The sequence below is a fragment of the Culex quinquefasciatus genome, chromosome 2 (genome assembly GCF_015732765.1).
Source record: "Culex quinquefasciatus strain JHB chromosome 2, VPISU_Cqui_1.0_pri_paternal, whole genome shotgun sequence".
NCBI classification, from domain to species: Eukaryota; Metazoa; Arthropoda; class Insecta; order Diptera; family Culicidae; genus Culex; species Culex quinquefasciatus.
Window position 1 is genome coordinate 125996880 of NC_051862.1, and position 27589 is coordinate 126024468.

General features: G+C 36.6%; 2 protein-coding genes across 2 annotated transcripts in view; one reads left to right on the top strand and one right to left on the bottom strand.

Annotated features, from left to right (window-relative positions):
* The window catches only part of LOC6038269 (thrombospondin type-1 domain-containing protein 4), a 332455-nt gene that overhangs the window by 137580 nt on the left and 167286 nt on the right, over window positions 1–27589 (top strand). The gene's annotated exons all lie outside the window — the stretch shown is intronic.
* On the bottom strand, window positions 955–2733 carry LOC6038271 (putative cystathionine gamma-lyase 2). The gene is made up of 4 exons (XM_038252071.1): window positions 2627–2733; window positions 2372–2528; window positions 1942–2316; window positions 955–1884 (listed from the first exon to the last, which is right to left on the bottom strand). The coding sequence occupies exons 1-4, from the start codon at window positions 2662–2664 to the stop codon at window positions 1234–1236; spliced, it is 1221 nt and encodes a 406-aa protein (XP_038107999.1). The 5' UTR covers window positions 2665–2733; the 3' UTR covers window positions 955–1233.

The window sequence follows — 27589 nt, forward strand, 5'->3', positions numbered from 1 at the left end:
CACAACCTTGGGGCAAAATGCACAACAACAACGGGGCAAAATGCACCACAACAATAGGGCAAAATGCACCGGGTAAAAGAAGTTTAACTAGTCACCACTAGATGACACCGCTGTTTTTACAAGTGAGCTTCACAGCGGTGCGTTTTGCCCCGACCACGTTTATTGCAGAAAATTTAATCACAATGCATTTTTTGATGTTTTTGGACTCATCTATCTATAAGATAATGAAGAGTATGGCAAAAACTATATACTTCAACACTTACAATATTAATAAATGCTTTTTATATTGACCAAAGATCATAATGAAAGTTCAATGAAAATTAGATAAATATACAACATTTTAAAGCTTTGCAAATAACCTAAGCTGTTTTTGTACTACGATGCTAAAATTTTTCTAGCATTGTTTTGCAATGTTAAGCTTTCAATTTCTATGATTTTTCTCCGGAAAATTCTTCCCAATACTGAAAAAAGCAGGGGGTGCATTTTGCCCCAGGGGTGCATATTACCCCCTCTCCCCCTATTTCAACTGATAACAGATTCTTTTGTAAACATAGCGCCGGTAAAAAGTACACAAATCATCATCTCATGGAGTTCATGATAGAGAAAACCACAAATTAAAACAATACCGGTTTCAATATTACTACGTGGTAAGGTAGTCAAAATGACAGTTGAAACGTTTTGTTATAACAAAGTTTTACAGTGGAGTTATAACAACTGACTTGAAACAAACTTTCAATACTTCAATTCCAATGACAGCCTTTGTTGGAGTAAAGTTCTCCAGCTCACTGCTATATAACAAAGCTGACAGTAGCCTTCTTATTGACGCTTGAGCCAGCTTGTTTACTATGAAGTCCCGTGGAGAGATGTGGAAGCGCGCCTGGACCTGTCGTGCAGATAACGGCAAATCGTCGAAGTCATCGGGATCGAATCTTTCCAATGCACAGGAGTTGTAGAACAAGTTGTGGTAACGAGGCCGATCGGTTATACAACCAGTCAGGAAAAACGTTTATCTGACTAGGTGTGTTGCTTGGGATACCAAGCTCAGTATAGTTCTATACCACTCCGTTTGTATTCCATTCGTATTTTTCATTATCATTTTGTTGTTTTTAGCTTACGGTACTATGTATAAAAGAACCATTTTAGTCAAAAAAAGCAAACATCATAAACAACGACTAGTTATTCCTGAACCAGAACTTTTAAAATAGCATCGATGTGTTATCCAAATTATATTCTCTAAACACTCTCAAGTGCTTGCTGCAAGTCTTCCAACAGATCATCAATATCCTCAACTCCAACTGACAATCTGATCAGCCCATCAACGATGCCCATCGCAGCTCGTTCCTCCGGAGCAAAACTTCCAAACGTCATCCGCGATGGGGACCCGGCGAGACTCTCAACACCACCCAAGCTCTCGGCTAGCGTGAAGACTCGCAACGACTGCAAAAACACACTGGCTTCGTCTAGTCCTCCCTTGAGAAATACGGCGACCATTCCACTGTGACCATAGGTTTGCTTCTTGGACAGTGCGTGCTGAGGATGTGATGGCAACCCGGGGTGAAGGACACGGTCCACTTTTGGGTGACCTTCGAGGAACTTGGCAACGGCCAACGCGTTGGTCCTGTGACGTTCCATGCGCAAGGCCAGGGTCTTCAAGCCACGGTTCAACAAGTAGCAGTCGAACGGAGATGGCACGATTCCGGTGGCGTTCTGAAGAAACTGCAGCTTCTGGTACAGAGTTTCATCGTTCATGATTGCTGCGCCCATGATCACGTCGGAATGACCATTCATGTACTTGCTCAGTGAGTACATCACGATGTCTGCTCCCAGTTCGAGTGGTCTCTGGAAGTACGGCGATAGGAAGGTGTTGTCCACAACTACTACAACCTAGAATGAACAATACCATTGATAAGCTTCAACCTATGAAAATCTTGACATTGTTACCTCTGGGAGCTTGTGAGCAATCTTACACACAGCTTCAATATCGACCACCTTCAGCAATGGATTCGTTGGGGATTCCACCCAAAACAGCTTAGTATTCGGCTTGACAATTTCCTCAACCTTCCCCAAATCGGTGAAATCCACAAAGTCAACGGAGATGTTCATCTTCGACGCTATCTTCGTAAACGCTGTGCAACTGCCACCGTACAGGTCACGCTCAGCGACAATGTGGTCACCGGACTTGAGCATCGTAATGAGTGCGGTTACCGCTCCAAGACCGGTCGAAAATGTCAGCCCGAACTTGGCGTTGTCCAACGATGCCAGGCAGCGCTCCAGAACATCCCGGGTAGGATTCCGAAGGCGGCTGTATTTAAATCCCTTTGGAAATTAAATAAAGTTCAATAATATATCTTCGAGATTTAAGAATTCTTACAGTATGTTCATCAGGAGCATGTTGTTTATAGGTTGAACTCATCAAAATCGGTGGGACAACTGCCATGCAACTCCACTGTTCCGGATCCTGACCCACGTGTATGGCTTTGGTGGCGAAGCCTTTTGGTTGAGCACGGAATCCATCTTTATCGACGGAGCTAGTGAAATAGATAGATGAAATCAATTGATTTTTACAGTGTGTCTTTAACTAATTATTGAACACTATCAACAATTCACTTAATCCAATCCAAAATACCCTTCAAATCTATTTAAGACTTCCTGCGTAGACATCATAGTCTTGGTTTATTATTTCAAAAGAGCTCCAATGAATGTCCAGAACAACACCAGTCCATGAAAACACTTGGAAAGCGACTGGCGAATGTTTCTTAAATAGCCAAATTACGTATCAATCGTGTATACAAAACAAGCTTTGATTACCTATCACTACGCAACAATTTCACCACATCAAACAATTCAAATTAGATAAGCCGTCTCACTGATGGACAACTTTGCGCATTGTCCAGTGATTTTGGTTTGTTTCGAATACGACAAATTCCACCACAAATAGCGAAGCAAACTTGAGTTTCATTACGGTTTCAACAAAAAAAAAACTATGTTATTTATTTATTTATTTTTAATTGCGTTTAAGGTGCACATCGACCAGAGCGAGAGCTAGCTATTTATTTTTTTATAAATCCCCAAATGTACAGTCAACAAAACAATTTACAACAACATTTGACTATGTTTACAATTAAATTGTTGCAAGATTGGGTCCGTAAGTTTGATAATTTTGGAATAAGATGATACCAAATTTTTTGCTTGCTGTGCACCCTTAACGGAGCACATCAACCAGAGCTTTTGCATCAAGATATATGTTACAGATATTTTTGTGTTGCTGTGCACCCTTAAGGAAAATATAATACTAGAATCATTAGGTCACAAATTTCGTAAAGAGCGTACACGTAGTTTATGGATGACCCCAAACTAGTTCAAATTTTCAAACTTTCATAAAAAATACATACCCTGTTATCTTCTGCTATAGGCAAATCCTCGTTATTTAACTTTAAGATAACTATTTATTAGTGGATCCATGAAATCAATTTACATTACCTTGATTAGAAACCAAAAATATACACATTCAATTTCAAACGAAAGAAATTCAAACGGAAAGATTAACGAAGGATTCCAACACCAAAATTTATAAGATATAGGATTACGGTTTCATGGTTCGGTACCCTGTTTGACGGAATGATTAACAGTAAACAACTTTGCTGGAAATGCTATTCTTAACATTGTACTGTACCTACATAACAATAATAAATCACCATCCCTTGACTACTCTCCGTAACCATTCTCCTTGAAGGCACGTCACCCGGTGACAATTCCCGCCTAAATGTGCAAAACCGTACAACACGTGTGTGGTTTATATGTTTGCATTCAAAAATCGTGTCGAGAAACATAAGGCAAAATCCAATTTTCTCCAAGTGTAATCAAAGCCGTTTACGCCCGAGCACACAATAGAGTGTGAATTCCATCTGCGGAGAAATCCCGAACTTGGAAAGCTCTCCCAAAGCGATTCCCATCTCATCTGCAGGCAATTTGCCACCTTATGGGGGTTTGCTGAAAAGTCTGCTGCAATCAAATGTGGTGGTGGTTGCACCGACACCCGACAAAGCAAAGCCAAATTGGTTCAATAGATGATTGCATTTTGCACACACCTCTGCAGAACAAACCTCAGACGAGTTCCATTTTTTGAATGGTGGCAATTTTGCACAACTCATTTGCATTTGCCAGATTTGTAATTAATGATAGGAGTGGAGGGGTTCAGACCTGGGCCTTTTCATATCTGACCCAGACAGCCAGGCTCGAACAGCATGCTCAGACTTTGTAACGTCATGATTCGAAATCCGGACACTTAGTAGCATATCATTTTTGTTATAGCTGGCAAAAAATCATGCAATAAGTTGGAAATGTAGAAATATCATCAGGATATAGTATAAACAGTCAGTTTCAAGAAAATCCATGCAAAATATGTCTTTTCTATCAATTTTTCGTCAAAATTTTAAAATTAAAATGACTTGTTGTGCTTCGAATCCCGGACACTGATAAAAGCTGATTCGAAATCCGGACACTTTTGCTTCGAATTCCGGACACTCGATTTTACTTATGAATCGCACAAATTTGGACTGAAATTTTAGTGAATGGCATTCTTTAGGTCTCAAATAAGCTGTTAACATCAAAACAATTGATAGTTTATATACAAATTTGCTAGAATTCAAGGAAATCATAAACATAAATTTCTGCTTTGCCTTCCCGGTGCTTCGGACGCCTATGAAATATTTCAGTTGAAATGTTTCGCATTTTTGGTAAACTTATAATTTTATTTTATTTAATTGTTTTGGCATTAACTACAGCGTTCAAACAAACTTTAAATAAAAGTTGATGTTAGAATTCATCAAATAACACAGTTTTGACATTCATAATGCGAACTTATTTCCAAATAATTGATAAAACAAGATGAAGTGTCCGGGTTTCGAAGCGTCCGGGAATTCGAATCATGACGTTATTTGAATATGGGCTAGCTTGATAATTAAACTGCCTGGAATTGAGGTTGGAACTAAACAACAACACGGGAACACCATAGAATGGAGTTTTCTTAATGCTTTCGAATCATAACACGCCTTGTTTACCACATTCTTTATGAACGTTAGGAACATTCAGCTATAGTAAAACTCGTTTCTTTTTCAATGTTTGCTAAATGTTGTCATTTTTCTAATTTTGCCACTCTTTTCAGCTTAAACTAGGGTAGATTACCCTATTCACATCATTGAGTGGCCACAGACAGCCAACATGTTTTGCCACAGTTTTGTTTAAGTGACAAAAAAATCTTTATTTCTGCCAGACTATGGCTCGTTATTTAATTTTTTTTTTATATTTTGTGTTTTTATTGTTTTTAAATAATATTTGATCTGATTTTAGAACAACGTTTATTTTTTGTAAATTGCTTAAACATGATTCATGTAAAAACTCTGTAATCCTAAATTTAAATTCACATTGCAACTGTTAATGAGGATTTTAGTGCAGATATGATCAATACACAACTCTAATAAAAATGTGTGTTTTTCGTCAGTTCTACAAAAGCTAACGTAAAAAAATGCTAGTTCAAAGGATGAAAAGGGTTTAGTTTATGCTTACAAGCTCAAACCATTAAAATTCCACTACAATGATTTTAGAAAATTTTCCATGCGTAAGCCATTCTGAACAATTTGCCAAGCTCACATACAAACTTATCAAAGCCCACACACACTCCTCCGTTCTAAACTGTCCAAAGTGCGGTAATTGTAAATGAACCGACCGAAAGTTTAACGTATGTTAAAATGAAATGAAACGCTGTCAGCTCTACCAAAAACTCATGAGTTTTGCCATGGCAAACAAATCCCGGCGCGGTTTCGTGGGTGAAATCTAGCAGCAACAAATTGTTGCGGAAAATTTCCACATCCGTGAACTTTTGTGTCTACAAACATGTAATTCCTGCATTAGTTCAACCGCACTCATACCAAACCAAACCGACCGAATGCGTCAGAACGAACTGGTGAATGGAACTATTTTGCCAAAATCTCTCTCGACTGGGTGAATGCTAATGAGACCCGATCGATTTCGACGTAAATTCTGCACATTTTCAAATCAGCAGCAATTTGCAAACATTATCTTCTTTGCACGTGATTCACTATCTTGGATGCTTTGAACACTCGAAAAAGCAAAGGGAAAAAAATCTTTCCCAAACCAATCAAGCTTCATTCCGGCGTGGAAGGATCCAGAATCTAAATATGATTAATTTCAAGTCATGAGCAAAGAAACACACCGCCGTCGTTCGTCCGTGGTGCCACATGGACAGCATGAGATACCGTCTTGTGGCGCAGCAGCAGCACGCCAAAAGATTAGTGTCAACGAACGCAAATTCATTCTGAAAAATCTGCACATAACCGTCCGAAGCCATTGAGTTAGCAGCGGTAACCCTCTAAAGAAACTAAGGAAACTAAAAAAACTAAAGAAACAAAAGAAACTAAAGAAACGAAAGAAACTAAAGAAACTAAAGAAACTAAAGAAACTAAAGAAACTAAATAAACTAAAGAAACTAAAGAAACTAAAGAAACTTAAGAAACTAAAGAAACTAAAGAAACTAAAGAAACTAAGAAAACTAAAGAAACTAAAGAAACTAAAGAAACTAAAGAAACTAAAGAAACTAAAGAAACTAAAGAAACTAAAGAAACTAAAGAAACTAAAGAAACTAAAGAAACTAAAGAAACTAAAGAAACTAAAGAAACTAAAGAAACTAAAGAAACTAAAGAAACTAAAGAAACTAAAGAAACTAAAGAAACTAAAGAAACTAAGAAAACTAAAGAAACTAAAGAAACTAAAGAAACTAAAGAAACTAAAGAAACTAAAGAAACTAAAGAAACTAAAGAAACTAAAGAAACTAAAGAAACTAAAGAAACTAAAGAAACTAAAGAAACTAAAGAAACTTAAGAAACTAAAGAAACTAAAGAAACTAAAGAAACTAAGAAAACTAAAGAAACTAAAGAAACTAAAGAAACTAAAGAAACTAAAGAAACTAAAGAAACTAAAGAAACTAAAGAAACTAAAGAAACTAAAGAAACTAAAGAAACTAAAGAAACTAAAGAAACTAAAGAAACTAAAGAAACTAAAGAAACTAAAGAAACTAAAGAAACTAAAGAAACTAAAGAAACTAAAGAAACTAAAGAAACTAAAGAAACTAAAGAAACTAAAGAAACTAAAGAAACTAAAGAAACTAAAGAAACTAAAGAAACTAAAGAAACTAAAGAAACTAAAGAAACTAAAGAAACTAAAGAAACTAAAGAAACTAAAGAAACTAAAGAAACTAAAGAAACTAAAGAAGCTAAAGAAACTAAAGAAACTAAAGAAACTAAAGAAACTAAAGAAACTAAAGAAACTAAAGAAACTAAAGAAACTAAAGAAACTAAAGAAACTAAAGAAACTAAAGAAACTAAAGAAACTAAAGAAACTAAAGAAACTAAAGAAACTAAAGAAACTAAAGAAACTAAAGAAACTAAAGAAACTAAAGAAACTAAAGAAACTAAAGAAACTAAAGAAACTAAAGAAACTAAAGAAACTAAAGAAACTAAAGAAACTAAAGAAACTAAAGAAACTAAAGAAACTAAAGAAACTAAAGAAACTAAAGAAACTAAAGAAACTAAAGAAACTAAAGAAACTAAAGAAACTAAAGAAACTAAAGAAACTAAAGAAACTAAAGAAACTAAAGAAACTAAAGAAACTAAAGAAACTAAAGAAACTAAAGAAACTAAAGAAACTAAAGAAACTAAAGAAATTAAAGAAACTAAAGAAACTAAAGAAACTAAAGAAACTAAAGAAACTAAAGAAACTAAAGAAACTAAAGAAACTAAAGAAACTAAAGAAGCTAAAGAAACTAAAGAAACTAAAGAAACTAAAGAAACTAAAGAATCTTAGGAAAAAAACATTAAAAAAAATACCTTCGATATTTCTGACTCAACAACCGAGGGTTAAGGATGCAATCGCCAATAACATTTTGCTAACTAAATGAAGAATGGCAATAAAAATCTCAAATCTAATCAACCACGTTCGTCTTTTGTTCCCGGGGCATCGTCGCCGTGAACCAGCTTGTGTCATGTGTGATACTTTTTTTCCACCGTGTTCTGAGAAACCTTTCAAACAACTGGATAATCAATTTCTAGCGAGTTAGTCCAACGTTAGCGCTAGATCAATCCGATCTAGCTGAGGTAGATATATGGAACTTTTTTTTTCGTTTTAGTATCGAAAAAAAAAGAGAAGAAACCTCCACGATGACGACGACGCGACGAGACGGTTTAAGGCTTCCACACACACTTAGTCAGTGTATAGAATGAATGGAAGCGCACGAAAAAAAAAATCTTTGGATATTCTTGGCATGTTTCAGCTATAAAGCAAAAAAAAGTCGAAAAAAGTTTATTTCACTTCATTCATTCATAACAAGCGGTTGGCCTCTGATCGATTGGATGTTTTGTGAGTGCTTGTGCCACTCCTCGTATTTAATTGGATTAGAGCGGTGAGATTTTTTTTAAAGAATAATTATTTTAAACGGTGGCAATTAAATTGCTTAAAAGGTGATTATTGAGGTTGTGAGCTTTTGATTGAATGATTGATGATTTGTAAAAGTTGTGTCATCGTGGTTATTTCAACAAAAAATGTTTGTTCTTGTCTATCTAATATTGAGTTCTGTTTGAATAAATTGACTCTCGAGTGGCACACCACTCGAAATTGATATTATCAAAACATGCAAGAGTCCTGATTTTTAACCAAATTGGACCACCCCTTCTTTTTAGGCACCGCCCCAAAATTTTGCGACTTTCGGATTTTTTTCAAAAAACCTCTTTTTTAAAAGGAAATTGGACGCAACATTGAATGGTGTCAGATTTGTGGAATTAAAACAAATGAAAACATAACATGCAGTCTTATCAATAAACATGTGGTTTAATTTTACATTAAAGTGCACCATCGTGTTCCCCAGATAATTTTACATAAGATTTTTTTTTCTTGTTGGGCAAATTGAAATCTCGTGAAACAACAAATTTTTAAGCTTGCAGTTTTGTTCCGCTATTTTGGCCAGAGTAGTGTTGGGGTCATAATCAAGCTACAAGACAATCAAAAATAAGACAATGAAAAACAAATTCGTGATTCGATTATCCGAAGTAAATTTTTCGTTGGTCGGATAATAAAACTTAACATTTTTGAAGTTGATGTCAGTAAACGCCTCAGTTTCATCAAGGTGTGATAGAGTTGGGCTGCCTGAACACGCTCCAATCGAAAGAATTGCATTTTAATTTATTCCCTGCCAATAAATAAAACTATAAATTTGGGTAAAAGTTCTATGGAATTATCTTAAGCAACCATGCGCACCCACGTTTGATAGCAAAAATAGGGGGTGCGCATGGTTGCTTATATGAGGGAACGCATGGTTTTAACATGATTCCATAGCATTTATACCCAAATTTAAAATTTTATTTATTTGCAGGGAATTGACTAAAATTCAATGTTGTCGATTGGTGCGTGTTCAGGTAGTCCAACTCTGTCATACTTTGACGAAACTGAGGCGTTTATGACATCAACTTCAAAACTGTCGAGTTGTGTCATCGTGTCTGGACTGTATTCGGTAAAAAAGCGAGTTGTAGAGAATAATTACACTATTCGATTTTTCTTTTCAAATATGGAAATGGATTGCAAAATAAAAAAAAACGGTGCACCTCCTCAAACAAATTTACAAAATTACCTTTCGATACTTAAAAAAACATTATTTTTTCACAAAAATATAACTTGACCAAAAACAAATCGATCCTTCAACAAAATGGAGTTTTGGCGATAAAATCTAATTTAAAAAATATACTTAACCCACCCATGTGGTTATTTAAGACAGTGTTGCCAGTCTACAAACTGTTAGGCAAATTGGAAAGGACTTTCTATTATATATCCAACGATGGGTTGGATGATGGATCCAGGCATAGTTTACAAACAATTTAATGAGATTCGGCTTCTGCAAAGTACATTAATATTACGTAAGTGCCCATAACTAGAGACAGGGTTGCCAGATCTTCAATGTTATGTACTCGTTTGAAAGGTCTTTTGATTACCTAACTAACGATGGGTAAGTTGATGGATCCGGACATAGTTTACATACAGATAACTGAGATCCGGCTTTTGTAAAGTACATAATTAGCACGTGGTCATAATTTGAGACAGGGTTGCCAGATCTTCAATATCTTGGATTCGCACCATTCGTAATGCCATCTACACTCAAAAATCCGGATACCCGACCCTGCAAACAGACGAAAATATAAATGGAGTTTTTTTAAAGGTCATATACTGCCCAACGGAACACAATAATTTATGTTGTCCTTGATCGCATAAATGTTCCATATACCGTTTCTTCGTTTTTGAGTTATCGATGTAGTTTTGTTTAAATCAGGAGGAAATCCAGTTTTTTTCTTGAAAACTTAACACATAGCCTTATGTATGGGGCAAACTTATCCTGCGTTTTTCTCAGCTTGGTGTTTTTGCCTTCCTCACTGTGGTAAGGCTATAATCCTACTCTAAAATTGAACTTTTGCCTTCCTCACTGAGGTAAGGCTATAATCATGCTCTAAAAATGAACTTCGTATAAAAACGCCGTAGACCCACCTTCATGTATACATATCGACTCAGAATCGAAAACTGAACAAATGTCTGTGTGTATGTGTGTGTGTATGTATGTATGTGACCAACAAACTAGCTCATGTTTCTCGGCACTGGCTGAACCGAATTGACCCGAACTTGTTGCATTCGACTTGGTTTAGGGTCCCATAGATCGAGTTTTATACAGATTGAAGTTTCGATAAGTAGTTCAAAAGTTATGTATAAAAATGTGTTTTCACATATATTTGGATCTCACTTAACTGTATGTAAACTTTGTCCGGGTCCATCATCCGACCCATCGTTGGTTAGGTTATCAAAAGACCTTTCCAACGAGTCCAAAACATTGAAGATCTGGCAACCCTGTCTCGAGATATGGCCACTTAAGTGATATTGATATAATTTTTTGAAGCAGGATCTCACTTAAATGTATGTAAACTATGTTCGGGTCCATCATCCGACCCATTGTTGGTTAGGTTATTAAAAGACCTTTCCAAAGAGTCTAAAACATTGAAGATCTGGCAACCCTGTCTCGAGATATGGCCACTTAAGTGATATCGATGTACTTTTTGGAAGCCGGATCTCACTTAAATGTATGTAAACTATGTTCGGGTCCATCATCCGACCCATTGTTGGTTAGGTTATTAAAAGACCTTTCCAAAGAGTCTAAAACATTGAAGATCTGGCAACCCTGTCTCGAGATATGGCCACTTAAGTGATATCGATGTACTTTTTGGAAGCCGGATCTCACTTAAATGTATGTAAACTATGTCCGGGTCCATCATCCGACCCATCGTTGGTTAGATTATCAAAAGACCTTTCCAACGAGTCCAAAACATTGAAGATCTGGCAACCCTGTCTCGAGATATGGTCCCTTAAGTGATATTGATGTACTTTTTTGAAGCAGGATCTCACTTAAATGTATGTAAACTATGTTCGGGTCCATCATCCGACCCATTGTTGGTTAGGTTATCAAAATACCTTTCCAAAGAGTCTAAAACATTGAAGATCTGGCAACCCTGTCTCGAGATATGGCCACTTAAGTGATATTGATATACTTTTTTGAAGCAGGATCTCACTTAAATGTATGTAAACTATGTTCGGGTCCATCATCCGACCCATTGTTGGTTAGGTTATCAAAATACCTTTCCAAAGAGTCTAAAACATTGAAGATCTGGCAACCCTGTCTCGAGATATGGCCACTTAAGTGATATTGATATACTTTTTTGAAGCAGGATCTCACTTAAATGTATGTAAACTATGTTCGGGTCCATCATCCGACCCATCGTTGGTTAGGTTATCAAAATACCTTTCCAAAGAGTCTAAAACATTGAAGATCTGGCAACCCTGTCTCGAGATATGGCCACTTAAGTGATATTGATATACTTTTTTGAAGCAGGATCTCACTTAAATGTATGTAAACTATGTTCGGGTCCATCATCCGACCCATTGTTGGTTAGGTTATCAAAATACCTTTCCAAAGAGTCTAAAACATTGAAGATCTGGCAACCCTGTCTCGAGACATGGCCACTTAAGTGATATCGATGTACTTTTTGGAAGCCGGATCTCACTTAAATGTATGTAAACTATGTCCGGGTCCATCATCCGACCCATCGTTGGTTAGATTATCAAAAGACCTTTCCAAAGAGTCTAAAACATTGAAGATCTGGCAACCCTGTCTCGAGATATGGCCACTTAAGTGATATCGATGTACTTTTTGGAAGCCGGATCTCACTTAAATGTATGTAAACTATGTCCGGGTCCATCATCCGACCCATCGTAGGTTAGGTTATCAAAATACCTTTCCAAAGAGTCTAAAACATTGAAGATCTGGCAACCCTGTCTCGAGATATGGCCCCTTAAGTGATATTGATGTACTTTTTTGTAGCCGGATCTCACTTAACTGTATGTAAACTATGTCCGGGTCCATCATCCGACCGATTGTTGGTTAGGTTATCAAAATACCTTTCCAAAGAGTCTAAAACATTGAAGATCTGGCAACCCTGTCTCGAGACATGGCCACTTAAGTGATATCGATGTACTTTTTGGAAGCCGGATCTCACTTATATGTATGTAAACTATGTCCGGGTCCATCATCCGACCCATCGTTGGTTAGATTATCAAAAGACCTTTCCAATGAGTCCAAAACATTGAAGATCTGGCAACCCTGTCTCGAGATATGGTCCCTTAAGTGATATTGATGTACTTTTTTGAAGCCGGATCTAAAAAATAGATGAAACTTGTGTACAGCCATTGTTGTGAGGAAGGCTCCAACTACATAGGTGGATTAAGTTAGTTTTTATTTTAATCTCGAAAACCCACCTTGATGTATACATATCGACTCAGAATCGAAAACTTAACAAATGTCTGTGTGTATGTGTGTGTGTGTATGTGGCCAATAATGTCACTCTGTTTTCTCAGCACTGGCTGAACCGATTTAAGGTCCCATACGGTGCTATTGAATTGTTTGAAGTTTCGATAAGTAGTTCAAAAGTTATGCATAAAAATGTGTTTTCGCATATTTTCGGAAGTTCAATAAATGGCAGTAAACTGAACCAAACATCATCATGTTATACATCATTAGTTAGGTAATTGAAAGACCTAAAACATTGATAATCTGGCAACCCTGTCTCGAGTTATGACCACTTAAGTGATATTTATGTACTTTTTTGAAGCCGGATCTCACTTAAATGTATGCAAACGATGTCCGGATCCATCACCCAACCCATCGTTGATTAGGTATTCGAGAGACCTTTCCAACGAGTTCACAACATTGAAGATCTAACAACCCTGTCTCGAATTATGACCACTTAAGTGACATTTATCTACTTTTTTTGTAGCCGGATCTCACTTAAATGTATGTAAACAATGTCCGGATCCATCATCCGACCCATCGTTGGTAAGGTTATCGAAAGACCTTTCCAACGAGTCTAAAACATTGAAGATCTGGCAACCCTGTCTCAAGCTGTGACCACTTATGATGCTACTTATGAGCCCTTGAGTGATGTGTTTTTGTTGTATTCCGGAACTTAACGAAATTAGACGAAATTTGTGTCCAAACCCATCATATCACATATCACCCATTGTTGGAAAAGACCACATAGGTGGATTAAGTTAGTTTTTATAAGAGACATTTATGCGAACATGGGCAGTATAGGACCTTCAAAAACTATAGATATCTTCATAAAAATTGTTTTGTTAATATTAGGCAAATCTGGACGCGTTTTAGGGAAAATTACCCCAAAAACATACTTTGGTCTTTAAAACATAAAAAATAGTTTTCGCTACACCTTATATTAAAAAAAATATCAAGGTCATAAATTTCTATTTTAATAAACCAATTTCATGGAGATTTTTTAAGGGTAATTTAACTAACGTTTCCAAGAATTGTTTCCACGGTGATTTGGAACCACGAAAAAAGAGTTCAAATTTCATGGTACGTTTTTCAAAATCGTACCATGGAATTTGAACACTTTGTTCGTGGTTCCGAATTTCATGAACGCTTGTTCATGATTTTAATGTAGTTCGAAAAATCCCAGAATTGCCCCAGTTTTACCCTTAAAAGAGGATGATGTTGAACACATTCAAATGTTTGTTTTTTATTGTGTGTTATGATTGACTAACCAACAGATCTTTTTTCGGTTAAAAGGACCCCTAACATCAACATGTTATGAAAGTCAAAGCCTTTTGTCCCAAAAACAGGGTTTTCATAGCCAAGTTTTCATAAAATATTTGCAACATAACCCTCTAAACAACAATGCCCCTGGTTCACAGTAACCTATCTATCAATATTTTAATCATTTCTTCTGAAAATTCAAATTTTTAAGAAGACCTTATTCCAAATCAAAATCCACCACCGTATCGCCATAAAGCATGTGGATAGGAAAGCATTAGTCAAACCAAGCAAACATATCAAAATACTCAATCAAATTTGCAATTTTGCACAGAAATGCTTAACAATTCTTCATAGATTCGTCAGACCAAACCCATGAAGCGCCCATCGAACAATGACTAATTCAAACCACGTCAAAGTCGCAAATTGTGGCGCCAGTCTGCCAAAAGTCTATTTCGCCAAAATATCGACATATTAGCATTCCATGTCGCTCCATGCTGCTGCTGAAAAAGATCGATGTTATTTCTGCTGTGATGACTGAATCGGTGCCTAATTGAACTCAAGGCCAGAGCACACGTTCCACCCACAAACACGCCCTGGACGCTGCTGATCGGATAAGATGCAACAAACTTTTCCGCAAAGTTGCAATTATCGTTAAAAAGCAATTTGTGTTTTTTTTTTCTAAACACAGAATCAGCTTCCTAGTTGCTCTACATGTAGAATGCAAGCTAGAGCTCGAAGTTTGAAAAACAACAAATTCAGAAATGAGAGGAAGTGGATCGGGGATAATTTTTCCACGAAAAAAAACTAAATGAGAGAAATTTAGAAAATTGCACCCATAATAATATAATTTCAATTGAGGCCATCTGGATTTCGCAATGTGAAAGATGATCTTTGTTGGCGCTGGACGACGACGCGTGTTGCGTATAATGTGCTCTTATAAACTTATAAACACACACGCGCGCGCGATGACTGACGGAAGACACTGAATCTCGAATATTTTTAACGTGTCTAAACAGTCTAAACCGCGCGCTCAGAGCGCTTTTTTCCCGAAATCTTTTTCGGCGGTCGACGGTGGCGGCCCGAGGGCGTCTAAGCGTGGCTTAAATCATTCGCTAATCATCCGCCGTCGGCACGCATCAGCGTCATTTGCGTGGTTTTGGAGTTTTTTTTGCGCATATTTTTTGGGTTTTCCCAAACCGCCACCATTTAGCTAAAATGTTTAGAGTGTTTTGCAGCGAGATTTTCGCTTGAGACTTTTTTTTGCTGATGGGTCATTGAGGAATCAATCTGCAAATTTTCATTGCTAAATTTATGATTATTGTTGTGGTAGGCTAGTCCGACTACTCGAAGCTGGGCTGGGGCTAGTTGAACCCATAAATTATAAATTATACATTGGCGAGTTAAACAAACTCGGTGAGTGTATCAACGAGGAATGTTGAACAGGAAACACTTTGGATTAATTTGTAGTTGATTTACCACCAATATAGTCATCGCAGTTCTTATTACATAGACACATACAGTTTTTGAAATCACATTGTTTAAAATTTTCTACATAAAAAATATACCCTTTGCTTGGTCCAATTATATTATCGGCTTATCAGAACTTTGATCATGAATCAAAGCATTCATAAATAGCTCAAATAATAGAGAGCAAGCAACTCTCTATTGTTGATGTATCTGAAAATTTTGTTTGAATTGCGGACAACTGCAAAGTAACGTGAATAGGTCGAGGGCTTTATGTGCTAAAATGCGTATGTTTTCTCTAATACCGTTAAGGTAAAACGGGACGCCAGTTCTTAGACAACTTTTGTTCAACTTAATCAATTTCTGAACTCGACAACACTGAACTTATTTAAGTTACGGCAACTTCTCTAAAACCGTATGTGCCTGTTTGTCTCTTCTTGAAACCACTAAAGAAATTTTCTAAGGGAAATGTGTCCTAAATAAAGTAAACAAAAATATAAGCGAAACAAAACCTATTTGCGATACTAAACATAGAAAATTAAAAAAAAAATCTAAGGATTTTTAAATCAATCCAAACATGCTGAAAATGATTTTAAACGCAGGGGAATGGGTATATTTTCCCTACTTTGAACACTAAAATCTACAACATTTGGTGGATAACATTTTTTCAACTCAGAAAGAAGCAGGAACTAAAAAGCTTCCAGAATCGGATGTGCGACAAAAGGTCGAATACCAAAAGGTCGAAAATGGACAAAAGTGAAATTGACAAAACGTCGAAAGGACAAAAGGTCGAATGAGAAAAAATTAGACTTATATTAATAATTATAAACTTCTAAAACTTTCTTGAAAATCATATTTTTTACAAATATATTCGATTTTTTTCTGAGAGTTTATCCATCCTTTTAGTATTAATCTATTATTCAAATCAACGGAATAAATTCTAAACCATTTTTGAGAAGTTTGCCATTCCCTAAAAATATATTAGTTCTTGCAATAATATTGTGAGTTATTCTATTCTTTCAAACATGAGTAGTTTTGCCTTCCTCACTGAGGTAAGGCTATAATCCTGCTCTAAAAATGAACTTTTGCCTTCCTCACTGAGGTAAGGCTATAATCCTGCTCGAAAAATGAACTTTTGAAATACAGCTCGTAGACCTATATTCATGTATACCTATCGACTCAGAATCGAAAACTGAACAAATGTATGTGTGTGTGTGTGTGTATGTGTGTGTGTGTGTATGTGTGTGTGTGTGTGTATGTATGTATGTGTTAAAAATTCTTGCCAAGTTTTCTCAGCACTGGCTGGACCAATTTTGATCAAACCGGTTGCATTCGACTTGGTTTAGGGTCCCATACATCGCTATTGAATTGTTTGAAGTTTCGATAAGTAGTTCAAAAGTTATATATAAAAATGTGTTTTCACATTTATCCGGATCTCACTTATATACATGAAAACTATGTCCGGATCCATCATCCAACCCATCGTTGGTTAGGTAATCAAAAGACCTTTCCAACGAGTCCAAAACATTGAAGATCTGGCAACCCTGTCTCGAGATATGGCCTTAAGTGTTAATTATGTACTTTTTTAAAGCCGAATCTCACTTAAATGTATGTAAACGAAGTCCGGATCCATCATACGACCCATTGCTGGTTAGGTAATCGAGAGACCTTTCCAACGAGTCCAAAACATTGAAGATCTGGCAACCCTGTCTCGAGATATGGCCACTTAAGTGATATTTATGTACTTTTTGGAAGCCGGATCTCACTTAAATGTATGTAAACTATGTCCGGATCCATCATCCGACCCATCGTTGGTTAGGTAATCAAAAGACCTTTCCAACGAATCCAAAACATTGAAGATCTGGCAACCCTGTCTCGAGATTTGGCCACTTAAGTGATATTTATGTACTTTTTTAAAGCCGAATCTCACTTAAATGTATGTAAACGAAGTCCGGATCCATCATACGACCCATTGCTGGTTAGGTAATCGAGAGACCTTTCCAACGAGTCCAAAACATTGAAGATCTGGCAACCCTGTCTCGAGATATGGCCACTTAAGTGATATTTATGTACTTTTTGGAAGCCGGATCTCAATTAAATGTATGTAAACTATGTCCGGATCCACCATCCAACCAATCGTTGGTTAGGTTATCAAAAAACCTTTCCAACGAGTCCAAAACATTGAAGATCTGGCAACCCTGTCTCGAGATATGGCCACTTAAGTGATATTTATGTACTTTTTGGAAGCCGGATCCCACTTAAATGTATGTAAACGATGTCCGGATCAATCATCTGACCAATCGTTGGTTAGGTAATCAAAAAACCTTTCTAACGAATCCAAAACATTGAAGATCTGGCAACCCTGTCTCGAGATATGGCCACTTAAGTGATATTGATGCACTTTTTTGAAGCCGGATCCCACTTAAATGTATGTAAACTATGTCCGGATCCACCATCCGACCCATCGTTGGTTAGGTTATCAAAAAAACTTTCCAACGAGTCCAAAACATTGAAGATCTGGCAACCCTGTCTCGAGATATGGCCACTTAAGTGATATTTATGTACTTTTTGGAAGCCGGATCTCACTTAAATGTATGTAAACTATGTCCGGATCCACCATCCAACCAATCGTTGGTTAGGTTATTAAAAAACCTAACCAACGAGTCCAAAACATTGAAGATCTGGCAACCCTGTCTCGAGATATGTCCACTTAAGTGATATTGATGCACTTTTTTGAAGCCGGATCCCACTTAAATGTATGTAAACGATGTTTGGATCAATCATCTGACCAATCGTTCGTTAGGTAATCGAAAAACCTTTCTAACGAGTCCAAAACATTGAAGATCTGACAACCCTGTCTCGAGATATGGCCACTTAAGTGATATTTATGTACTTTTTGGAAGCCGGATCTCACTTAAATGTATGTAAACTATGTCCGAATCCACCATCCGACCCATCGTTGGTTAGGTTATCAAAAAACCTTTCCAACGAGTCCAAAACATTGAAGATCTGGCAACCCTGTCTTGAGTTATGACCACTTAAGTGATATTTATGTACCTTTTTGAAGCCGGATCTCACTTAAATGCATGTAAACGATATCCGGATCCATCATCCGACCCATCGTTGGTTAGGTAATCGAGAGACCTTTCCAACGAGTCCATATAATGAAGATCTGGCAACCCTGTCTCGAGTTATGACCACTTAATTGATATTTATCTGGAGTTTTTTTGAAAAGGTCCAATAAACCAAATTTTCAGTTTTTGCTTTTTGGGTGTTTTTTAATACCGCTGACCCAAGGCGCACACAGCGATGTCCGGAACCATCATCCGACCCATCGTTGGTTATATAATCAAGAGACCTTTTCAACGAGTCCACAAAATTGAAAATCTGGCAACCCTATCTCGACTTATGACAACTTAAGTTATATCTGTGTACTTATTTATCTGGACCTAAAAAAATAGCTGAAATATGTGTCCAAACCACTCATATTACCCATTGTTGGTAAAAAGTGAGGAAGGCATCAACCACATAGGTGGATTAAATTAGTTTTTTTTTTAAATGTGACTGATAAAAAAAATATTCCAAAAACAACCTTTTCCTGATCGTCGTAATATTTTTGTGAGTTTTTCCATTCTTTTGAACATGACCAGTTCTTTGAAAAAAGTGCAACTTCTTAAATATTTTGGAAGTTTATTTTTATTATAAAAAACAACCTTTTCTTAATTGTCATAATATTATGGTGAATTTTTCCATTCTTGTTTGAAATAAAAAGCTCGACTTCTAAAATAATTTTAAGTTTATTTTCAATAAGCAACATTTTCATGACATTATATTATTGTGAGTTTTTTCATTCTTTCATACATGAGCAGTACTTTGAAAAAAAAAGTTCAACTTCTGAAATATTTTGGAATTTTATTTAAAAAAACATATTCTTGATTGACATAATATTTTTGTGAGTTTTTACATTCTTTCAAACATGAGCAGTTATTGCCTTCCTTACTGAGGTATTCCCTTTGGTGCTCAAAATTCTTGCCAAGTTTTCTCGGCACTGGCTGATCCGATTTGAGTTAAACAAGTTGCATTCGATCCTGTTTGGTGCCCCATTCTGCGCTATTGAATTGTTTGAAGAACCGATAAGTAGTTCAAAAGTTACGTATAGAAAAGTGTCAGAGTTGCCAATCGGGTGCTGGAATTTTGATGCCGGATTTCACTTATCCATATGAAAACTATAGCCGGATCTATCATCTGACCCTTCGTTGGTTAGGTAATCGAAAGACCTTTCCAATGAGTCAAAAACATTGATGATCTGGCAACCCTGTCTCAAGTTATGACTACTTAAGTGATTTTTATGAACTTTTTTGAAGCTGGATCTCACTTAAATGTATGTAAACTATCGTTGGTTAGGTCTTTCGATTACCTTTCCAATAAGTCCAAAACATTAAAGATCTGGCAACTCTGTCTCAAGATATGACCACTTAAGTGATATTTGTGTATTTTTTATTGAGAAATAGATGGAATTTGTGCCCAATCCCATCATATCACCAAATGTTGGTAAAAAGTGAGGAAGGCACCAACCACATAGGTGGATTAAGTTAGTTTGTTTTTTTAAAAAAGGTCAACCTCAATAATATTTTTAAGTTTATTTTTATCAAGCAACCTTTTCATGACTGTCGTAATATTATTGTGAATTTTTCCATTCTTTCTGATATTTTTCAAAAAAGGTTAAACTTCTAAAATATTTATTAAGTATTTACTTTATTTAATTTTGTTTTATTTGTATTATTAAGTTTATTGACTAACAGTTTTATCACAATGGATGCAAAAATGTTGGTTGTAAAGGAAACAGAAAAAAGGAAAACAACTCGCAAAAAACTTGTCACTATTGCTTATTTTATTTTTAAAAGCAGCTTATTCTTGTTTGTCGTAATGTTTTTGTAATTTTTAGTTTTTTCCAAGTATTAGCGGTTTTTTGAATACTACTTCTAAAATAAGTCATAAAACAAATAATACTTGGAAAATTTTAGTGATTTTTTAAATTCTTTCTAGTGTAATCAGTTCCGAAACATGAAAAAGTCTTGTTTCTTCAATAATGTTGCAGGTCTTCTATCCTTTTTCAATCTATCCTTCATGATCAAATTAGATCCTTAAAAAAAATCTGGCTTCAAAATTATAACTGTCGTATTTATTTATATTTTTAAAGATAACCCAAGTTTTTATTCAAAAGACCTCTAAATTTTCAAGAATAAAGGAGTGAAATTATTGAAAACCGTTCAAAACACCTTTTCATAGCTGCTTTTCAATATTCATGTATTTAAGCTGACATCAAAAGCTTTTTTACAATTCAACCATTTGTTCTTTCGACGTTTTGTCCATTCGACCTTTTGTCCATTCGACCTTTTGTCCATTCAACCTTATGTCTTTCGACCTTTTGTCATACATTCAGTACAAGCGCTTTTTTCAATTTAGGATGTGCCGAATGTGTTTTCTCTAAAGTTTTAATGGAGAATTACTGTGGTTCATTTCTCGTACATAGAAGACGCAACTTTAAGTACAAGTATAGATCATGGCTGAAATGTTTAAGTTATCGGAGTTTTGGTGAAAAAAGTTGATTTTTTCCCGTTTTCGTAATTTTTTCGATCTAGCGCGCGCTGCTAGACCGTTTTCGTCATTTTCATAAAATCATATCTCGGAACCCTATGAATGAACACCTTTCATTTTTGAGTAGGGTATTTGTCCCTATTTTGGGCCTAGTACCTATTTTGGGTCTACCAAACTTAATTCAACAAAATTGAGCATTTCACCAAATCTGGCAGGATTCTGCCACTTGACAATGATACGTGCAGTCATTATCTTTATTTTGGTGGGTAAGAATAATTTACTTTTTCCTTCTAAATTAGAAATAAAGCAATAAAAATAGCACTCTTCACTTTTTTCTTGGCAAATCGCTAATTGCCCATAAGGGCGAAAATTTGCACCACTAATGCTTACCGCTTGTTGACACTCAGCGCCCGGCTTTCATCGCTCAGCACACGAATGAGAGTCGTCCCCCGAATCTCCAACCACCGGCAATATGTTTTTTTGGTGGGTTGCACAATCCCGTTGAAAAAACAATCACCAAACTGCCACCAAATCAATAAAATAACTGATTAATAACTTCGTCCATTTCGGAGAGAATGGCTCTATATTCAGTCCATTTGACACTTCTACAAATTGTGACAGTGTGTGTGCGCTTTTCACAAGTTACATTGTTTCTTGCATATTACGGTCTTGTTGTTTGGCTACGCAACAAATGTTTTATTATGTTTAAAACTCGTAAAGAATGATATAAATCATGTCCAAGCTAATTATGCACGTAATGCAAGTGAAATCAATCGTTCTTATGTTGGTTTGTGGCTTAAAACATCACAATGATTGAACATGTTTGTCGACCGAATTTGTGCGGCTGTACTGTACGAGCTGGGGCTGAACCGTACGTCAAAAAAGTTCGCCGAGTGCTTCGAGATTTCAACCAATCAGAAGGTAGGCCGAAAATATGTACAAAGATGGTCGTATGCTAGAAGCAATATCCCCAAAATAGGGACAAAAAATGTTTCAGTTTCTCGGGTTTATACAGAAATATAAAGTATTTTCGTCAAAATTGTGATTAAGTAAGAGCATTAGTATTAAAAAACCAACTTATTCATGTAATAAGCTGCCTATAGCAGCCTTTGAGAATGCATCAAATAAAAAGTGCGCTCGGCTTAGTAGGCCCAAAATAGGGACAAATACCCTATGTTACGTAAAATTGTCCAAGGAATCCGATAAAAATATTTTCAGACATAGGCTTTTTGGTCCAGACACCGTCAAAGCAGCACTTTAATGTTTCATTCAACCTTTTCAAATGTTGGGCTAGATTTCTCGGTCTTTAGATTATTTTTCCTGAAAAGACCATTTCATTTGCGTTCAAGACTACTAAAATTGGATGAAATGGTGTAGGTTACACCTGGAATGACTTAACGGCATAACAAAAACCAAGGCCGGTTCTGACGTTTTACTTCCCCATCCGATAGAAGGTTGGAGCAGATGGGAATCGAACCCATGATCTACCGCTTGCGAAGCGGATAGCTTAACCATTCGGCCATCCCTGCTATCGCGAATTTAGGACCAAATTGAGTTATGAACGCCATTTTGTGCATCTTAGAACGCCTCACATTCTTTACGGATCCCCGTTGTAGGCTCTTTTCATATGCTTCTCAAATGGCATCGAAACATTTTTCTCATACATTCTTGAAACTAATCCACCCTTACGGCCCATAAAACTTAATCCTCTTCACCGATTAGCCCAAACAGCTGTACACAATCGCGCAAGATTGATCAATTTGTTTTCATCGAATGGACCACATGTGGGACCAAATTCTTCACACTTACTCACAAACGAACCTGGAAAAAAGAAGCAGTAAAAAAACTTCCATTCATCTTCTCCACCAGAGGACTTCCCATTCATTGTGAAATCGAGCTCGAAAATTTATGACCATAAACGATACTTTTCCTATAGTTTGGGGGAATTTTATGAGTGTGTGTACATGTTGACAAGACGGGTAGCGTAACACTCGTGTCAGTGGAGGGTACAAATTGTCCAACTTTGGTCACGAGCAAAAAAGCCCTCAAAATCAAAGCTGCACGAAGACGAGCGCGCGGTTTGAGAGTAGCAAAGCCAAATATTTACAGCCATCGTTACCGATGGAGAGTTTTACGATCTACTTAGCACAACACAAATTTGCATAGGCCCCCAAATGGGTAGTTTGCCAGATCATGTAGTGGTTAAAATTGTCCACGTGTCGAGCCCGAAGGCCGATGATTTCGAGTTTTACGAGCTTTTGAGCCGAACCAATAATGCACTCGGCCCGTTTAAAGCTCTCGCAAAGCCGCAGTCAATAAAGTTGTGGTTTCTACAAATATGTTAGGATCATAACCGCAGATTTGAATATTTTCGAGATTTTTTACGAGCTTCCTAAAAGCGGTGTGAAAATTAAAATCAAAGTTTATTGATTTTTTACGAGAGTGACTTTATTCCCAGGGTCGTCGCATTTTGAAGAGGGGAAGAAAATTTTGCCACGCGAAATTCAAATCAGATTAGCAATGGCACGAGCTTTTTAGGGTGAAGGCGCCAGAAATTTTGGTTTTGATAGCTTTTTTCGGCTAAACTTGTATTTTATTGCAAACTGATCGGGGAATTGGTTCATAATTTGAAATTGCGGCGCAACAGGAATGTTGAGAGATCTGAACATTTCAGCACTTTTGCATAGGGGTAGAATATATAATAAAGTCATAAATTTCAATGCGATGAATACTAAATCAGCATACAAATTGAATAATCGTGAAAGATTTCGGCTTGTTTTTGCCAAAATATTGTTTGGTAGGATTCTGAAATAAACATTTAAACAAATAACTTATTTCAAAATGACATCAGCAATTAAACTTTTTAGCTTTTCCAAAGTGTGATTTAAATAATCACGAATCTCGAAAGCATATTAATTCCAGTCCCTTATCCATTTTCAACACCAAAGTCGGGTACACGAGTCTACCCCTTCCACCTTCCCCTTTCCTTGTGCAATAAAATATGCGTAATATAATTTACGATGAAATTAGCTCTGGAGTAGGCTTACCACAGACCTCACCCTACTGATAAGAAAATTTAATCATCTCAACGCAAACATATCACCCAGCTCAACCCAACCCAACCCAACAGGTATGAATTCTAACGAGGGAATGCAAACGAGTCTGTTCTAGTAATCCCAAGTCTCACCTTAATATAGGGCTCATGGGCCACGTGGCAAACAGGGCACATTGCATTTGTGGAGAGAAAATTTTGCCTTGGATGCCGCGGTATAGGTTCCAAGTTTTGCCTGGGTTGTAACGATGAAAGTTCTATCGTAGTTGAAACTGAAAGGTCAATGAAGTGTTTTTGGTGATAGCAGGGTGATAAGATTTTCGACGCCAATTTTAAAAATTAGAATACAATTTTGAACCATAGACGTTAATAATCGAGAATCTTTCTAGCATTTACAATGTGGACAGCATCACAAAATTTAATTTTTGAAACAATTGATTTCAAGTAGAGTTTTTTTTTCTTCTAAACTTTAAAATTGTATGCATGCATGCAACAACTGAAAGAAATTAAAAAGGCATTTTTCTGCATTGATGATAGATCAAGATTTTAAATAGCATTATTGCTTCGTAAAAACTATGTTGTGTTGCGTAGTTTTTTTAACTATTGTTTGAAAAAACAACTGTATTTGTGTACAAAACTTTTGTTTTCATTGAAAAGTTGATTCCATGCATTTTTTTTGTAACGAGTTTACCTACCTACCTATTTTGTATAGGACCACCGTAATTAAAAACAACTAACTTAATCCACCTACGTGATTGGTGCCTTCCTCACTCCTAACAAAATGAATCTATGACATTTCCCCGAAACCCACATTCCCGAAGAGACATTTCCCCGAATGCCACATCTCCGAAAAGACACTTTCCCGAAATGTCATTTACCCGGAAATCATTTCCCCGAACGATCCATTTCCCCGAACGGCTACATCCCCGAATGGCGACTTCCCCTAAAAACCATTTTCCCGAATGGCCACTTCCCCTAATTTTCCACATCCCTGAAAATCATTTTCCCGAATGACCATAATCCCGAACGGCCATTTCCCCGAACGCCACTTCCCCGAACGCCATACCCGCCTGACCGGGTTCGGGGAAGTGGCGATCAATAAAGTATCATGTCCACAATAGAGCTTTATGACGTTTTGCGTACGCACACTAGTGCACCATTTGATTTTGCTGGCTGACAAAATTTAACCTCACTTAATTTTTGTGTACGTACACGCAATACGAAAGAACGTAGATTACTCTATTGAACGTTCAAAAAATTCCGAGCTTCACTTGAATTTTGAATATTCAAATTGATGTAAGTGCGACAACTGGCCAAAGGGATTTCAGGTCAGAACGTGTTTGACACACGTTCAGGCCCGACTACCGCAAAAATTTGTAATTGTTACTCGGGACCTTGGCAACCAAGAGCTGTCGAGCTTAAGTATAGCCCCTAAACTACTTTAAAGTGATTTAGTAATTTTAAATCTAAAATGGCGGTGATGAAATATTCAAAAAATGCTTTTTGTAATTCAATAATCAACTATTTAGATTTGATTAAAAGTGTTGGTCGCAGAACTCGAATTGGACGTAAAAAAATAAAAAATAATTGTTCAAAACCTTCATCCACCCAAAATTGATAAAGACAAATTAGTTCAGTTAAACAAAATCTAGAACAAACTGAATCCTGCGCATCGAGTCGTCGCATGAAGCTATCGTTGCTGTTCTATCCTTACCACGTAGATACCGTTTTGGAAAATTGTCCTTTGCTGAAAATGGCCGCTACAAAAAAATCTTTTTTTATGGAACGTGGATGATCTCAATACCCCGCACTCTTGAAGTGTCCGCGTGGTTTATTAATGGCCTTCTACGGTTATTTGTTTTTTTTTTAATCTTACAAAACACGTAGGAGAATTTAATATTAACGTCATACTTTTAAAAAAAAATGCCTAAATAACAATTTAGTTTATATCTAGGTCATTTTTCGGAAAAAATGTTTTTTGGTGAAGTAACCATTCGGGTATATGTAAATTCAGGAAAACGGCAGTTCGGTAAAATGACCATTCAGGTAAATGACATTCGGGGATATGGAATTTTCGGGAAAATGATTTTCGGGGATGTGGAATTTTCGGGAAAATGATTTTCGGGGAAGTTGCACTTTCGGGGAACTGATTTTCGGGGATGTGGAATTTTCGGGGAAATGATTTTCGGGGATATGGGATTCGGGAAAGTGGGATTCGGGGATAAGGGATAAAACCGAAATTACCTCTTTTGCCTTCCTCACTGAGGTAAGGCTATAATCCTGCTCTAAAAATGAACTTTTTATCAAAAGCTCAAAGACCCACCTTCATGTATACATATCGACTCAGAATCGAAAACTGAACAAATGTCTGTGTGTGTGTATGTGTGTGTGTATGTGTGTGTGTATGTATGTATGTGACCAAAATTCTCACTGAGTTTTCTCAGAACTGGCTGAACCGATTTTGACCAAACCAGTTGCATTCGACTTGGTTTAGGGTCCCATACATCGCTATAGAATTGTTTGAAGTTTCGATAACTAGTTCAAAAGTTATGTATAAAAATGTGTTTTCACATATATCCGGATCTCACTTAAATGTATGTAAACGATGTCCGGATCCATCATCCGACCTATCGTTGGTTAGGTAATTGAAAGACCTTTCCAACGAGTTCACAACATTGAAGATCTGGCAACCCTGTCTCGAGTTATGACCACTTAAGTGATATATTTGTACTTTTCGATGCCGGATCTCACTTAAATGTATGTAAACGATGTCCGGATCCATCATCCGACATATCGTTGGTTAGGTTATTAAAAGACCTTTCTAACGAGTCCACAACATTGAAGATCTGGCAACCCTGTCTCGAGTTATGACCACTTAAGTGATATATTTGTACTTTTTTGATGCCGGATCTCACTTAAATGTATGTAAACGATGTCCGGATCCATCATCCGACATATCGTTGGTTAGGTTATTAAAAGACCTTTCTAACGAGTCCACAACATTGAAGATCTGGCAACCCTGTCTCGAGTTATGACCACTTAAGTGATATATTTGTACTTTTTTGATGCCGGATCTCACTTAAATGTATGTAAACGATGTCCGGATCCATCATCCGACATATCGTTGGTTAGGTAATTGAAAGACCTTTCCAATGAGTCCACAATATTGAAGATCTGGATACCCTGTCTCGAGTTATGACCACTTAAGTGATATATTTGCACTTTTTGATGCCGGATCTCACTTAAATGTATGTAAACGATGTCCGAAT

Coding starts and splice junctions, on each gene's coding strand:
- LOC6038271 (XM_038252071.1), bottom strand. CDS start 2,664: ATGATGTCTACGCAGGAAGTCTTAAATAGATTTGAAGG. Junction 2,529..2,626: donor GTCTTAAATAGATTTGAAGG/GTATTTTGGATT, acceptor CTATTTCACTAG/CTCCGTCGATAAAGATGGAT. Junction 1,885..1,941: donor TTGCTCACAAGCTCCCAGAG/GTAACAATGTCA, acceptor TGTTCATTCTAG/GTTGTAGTAGTTGTGGACAA.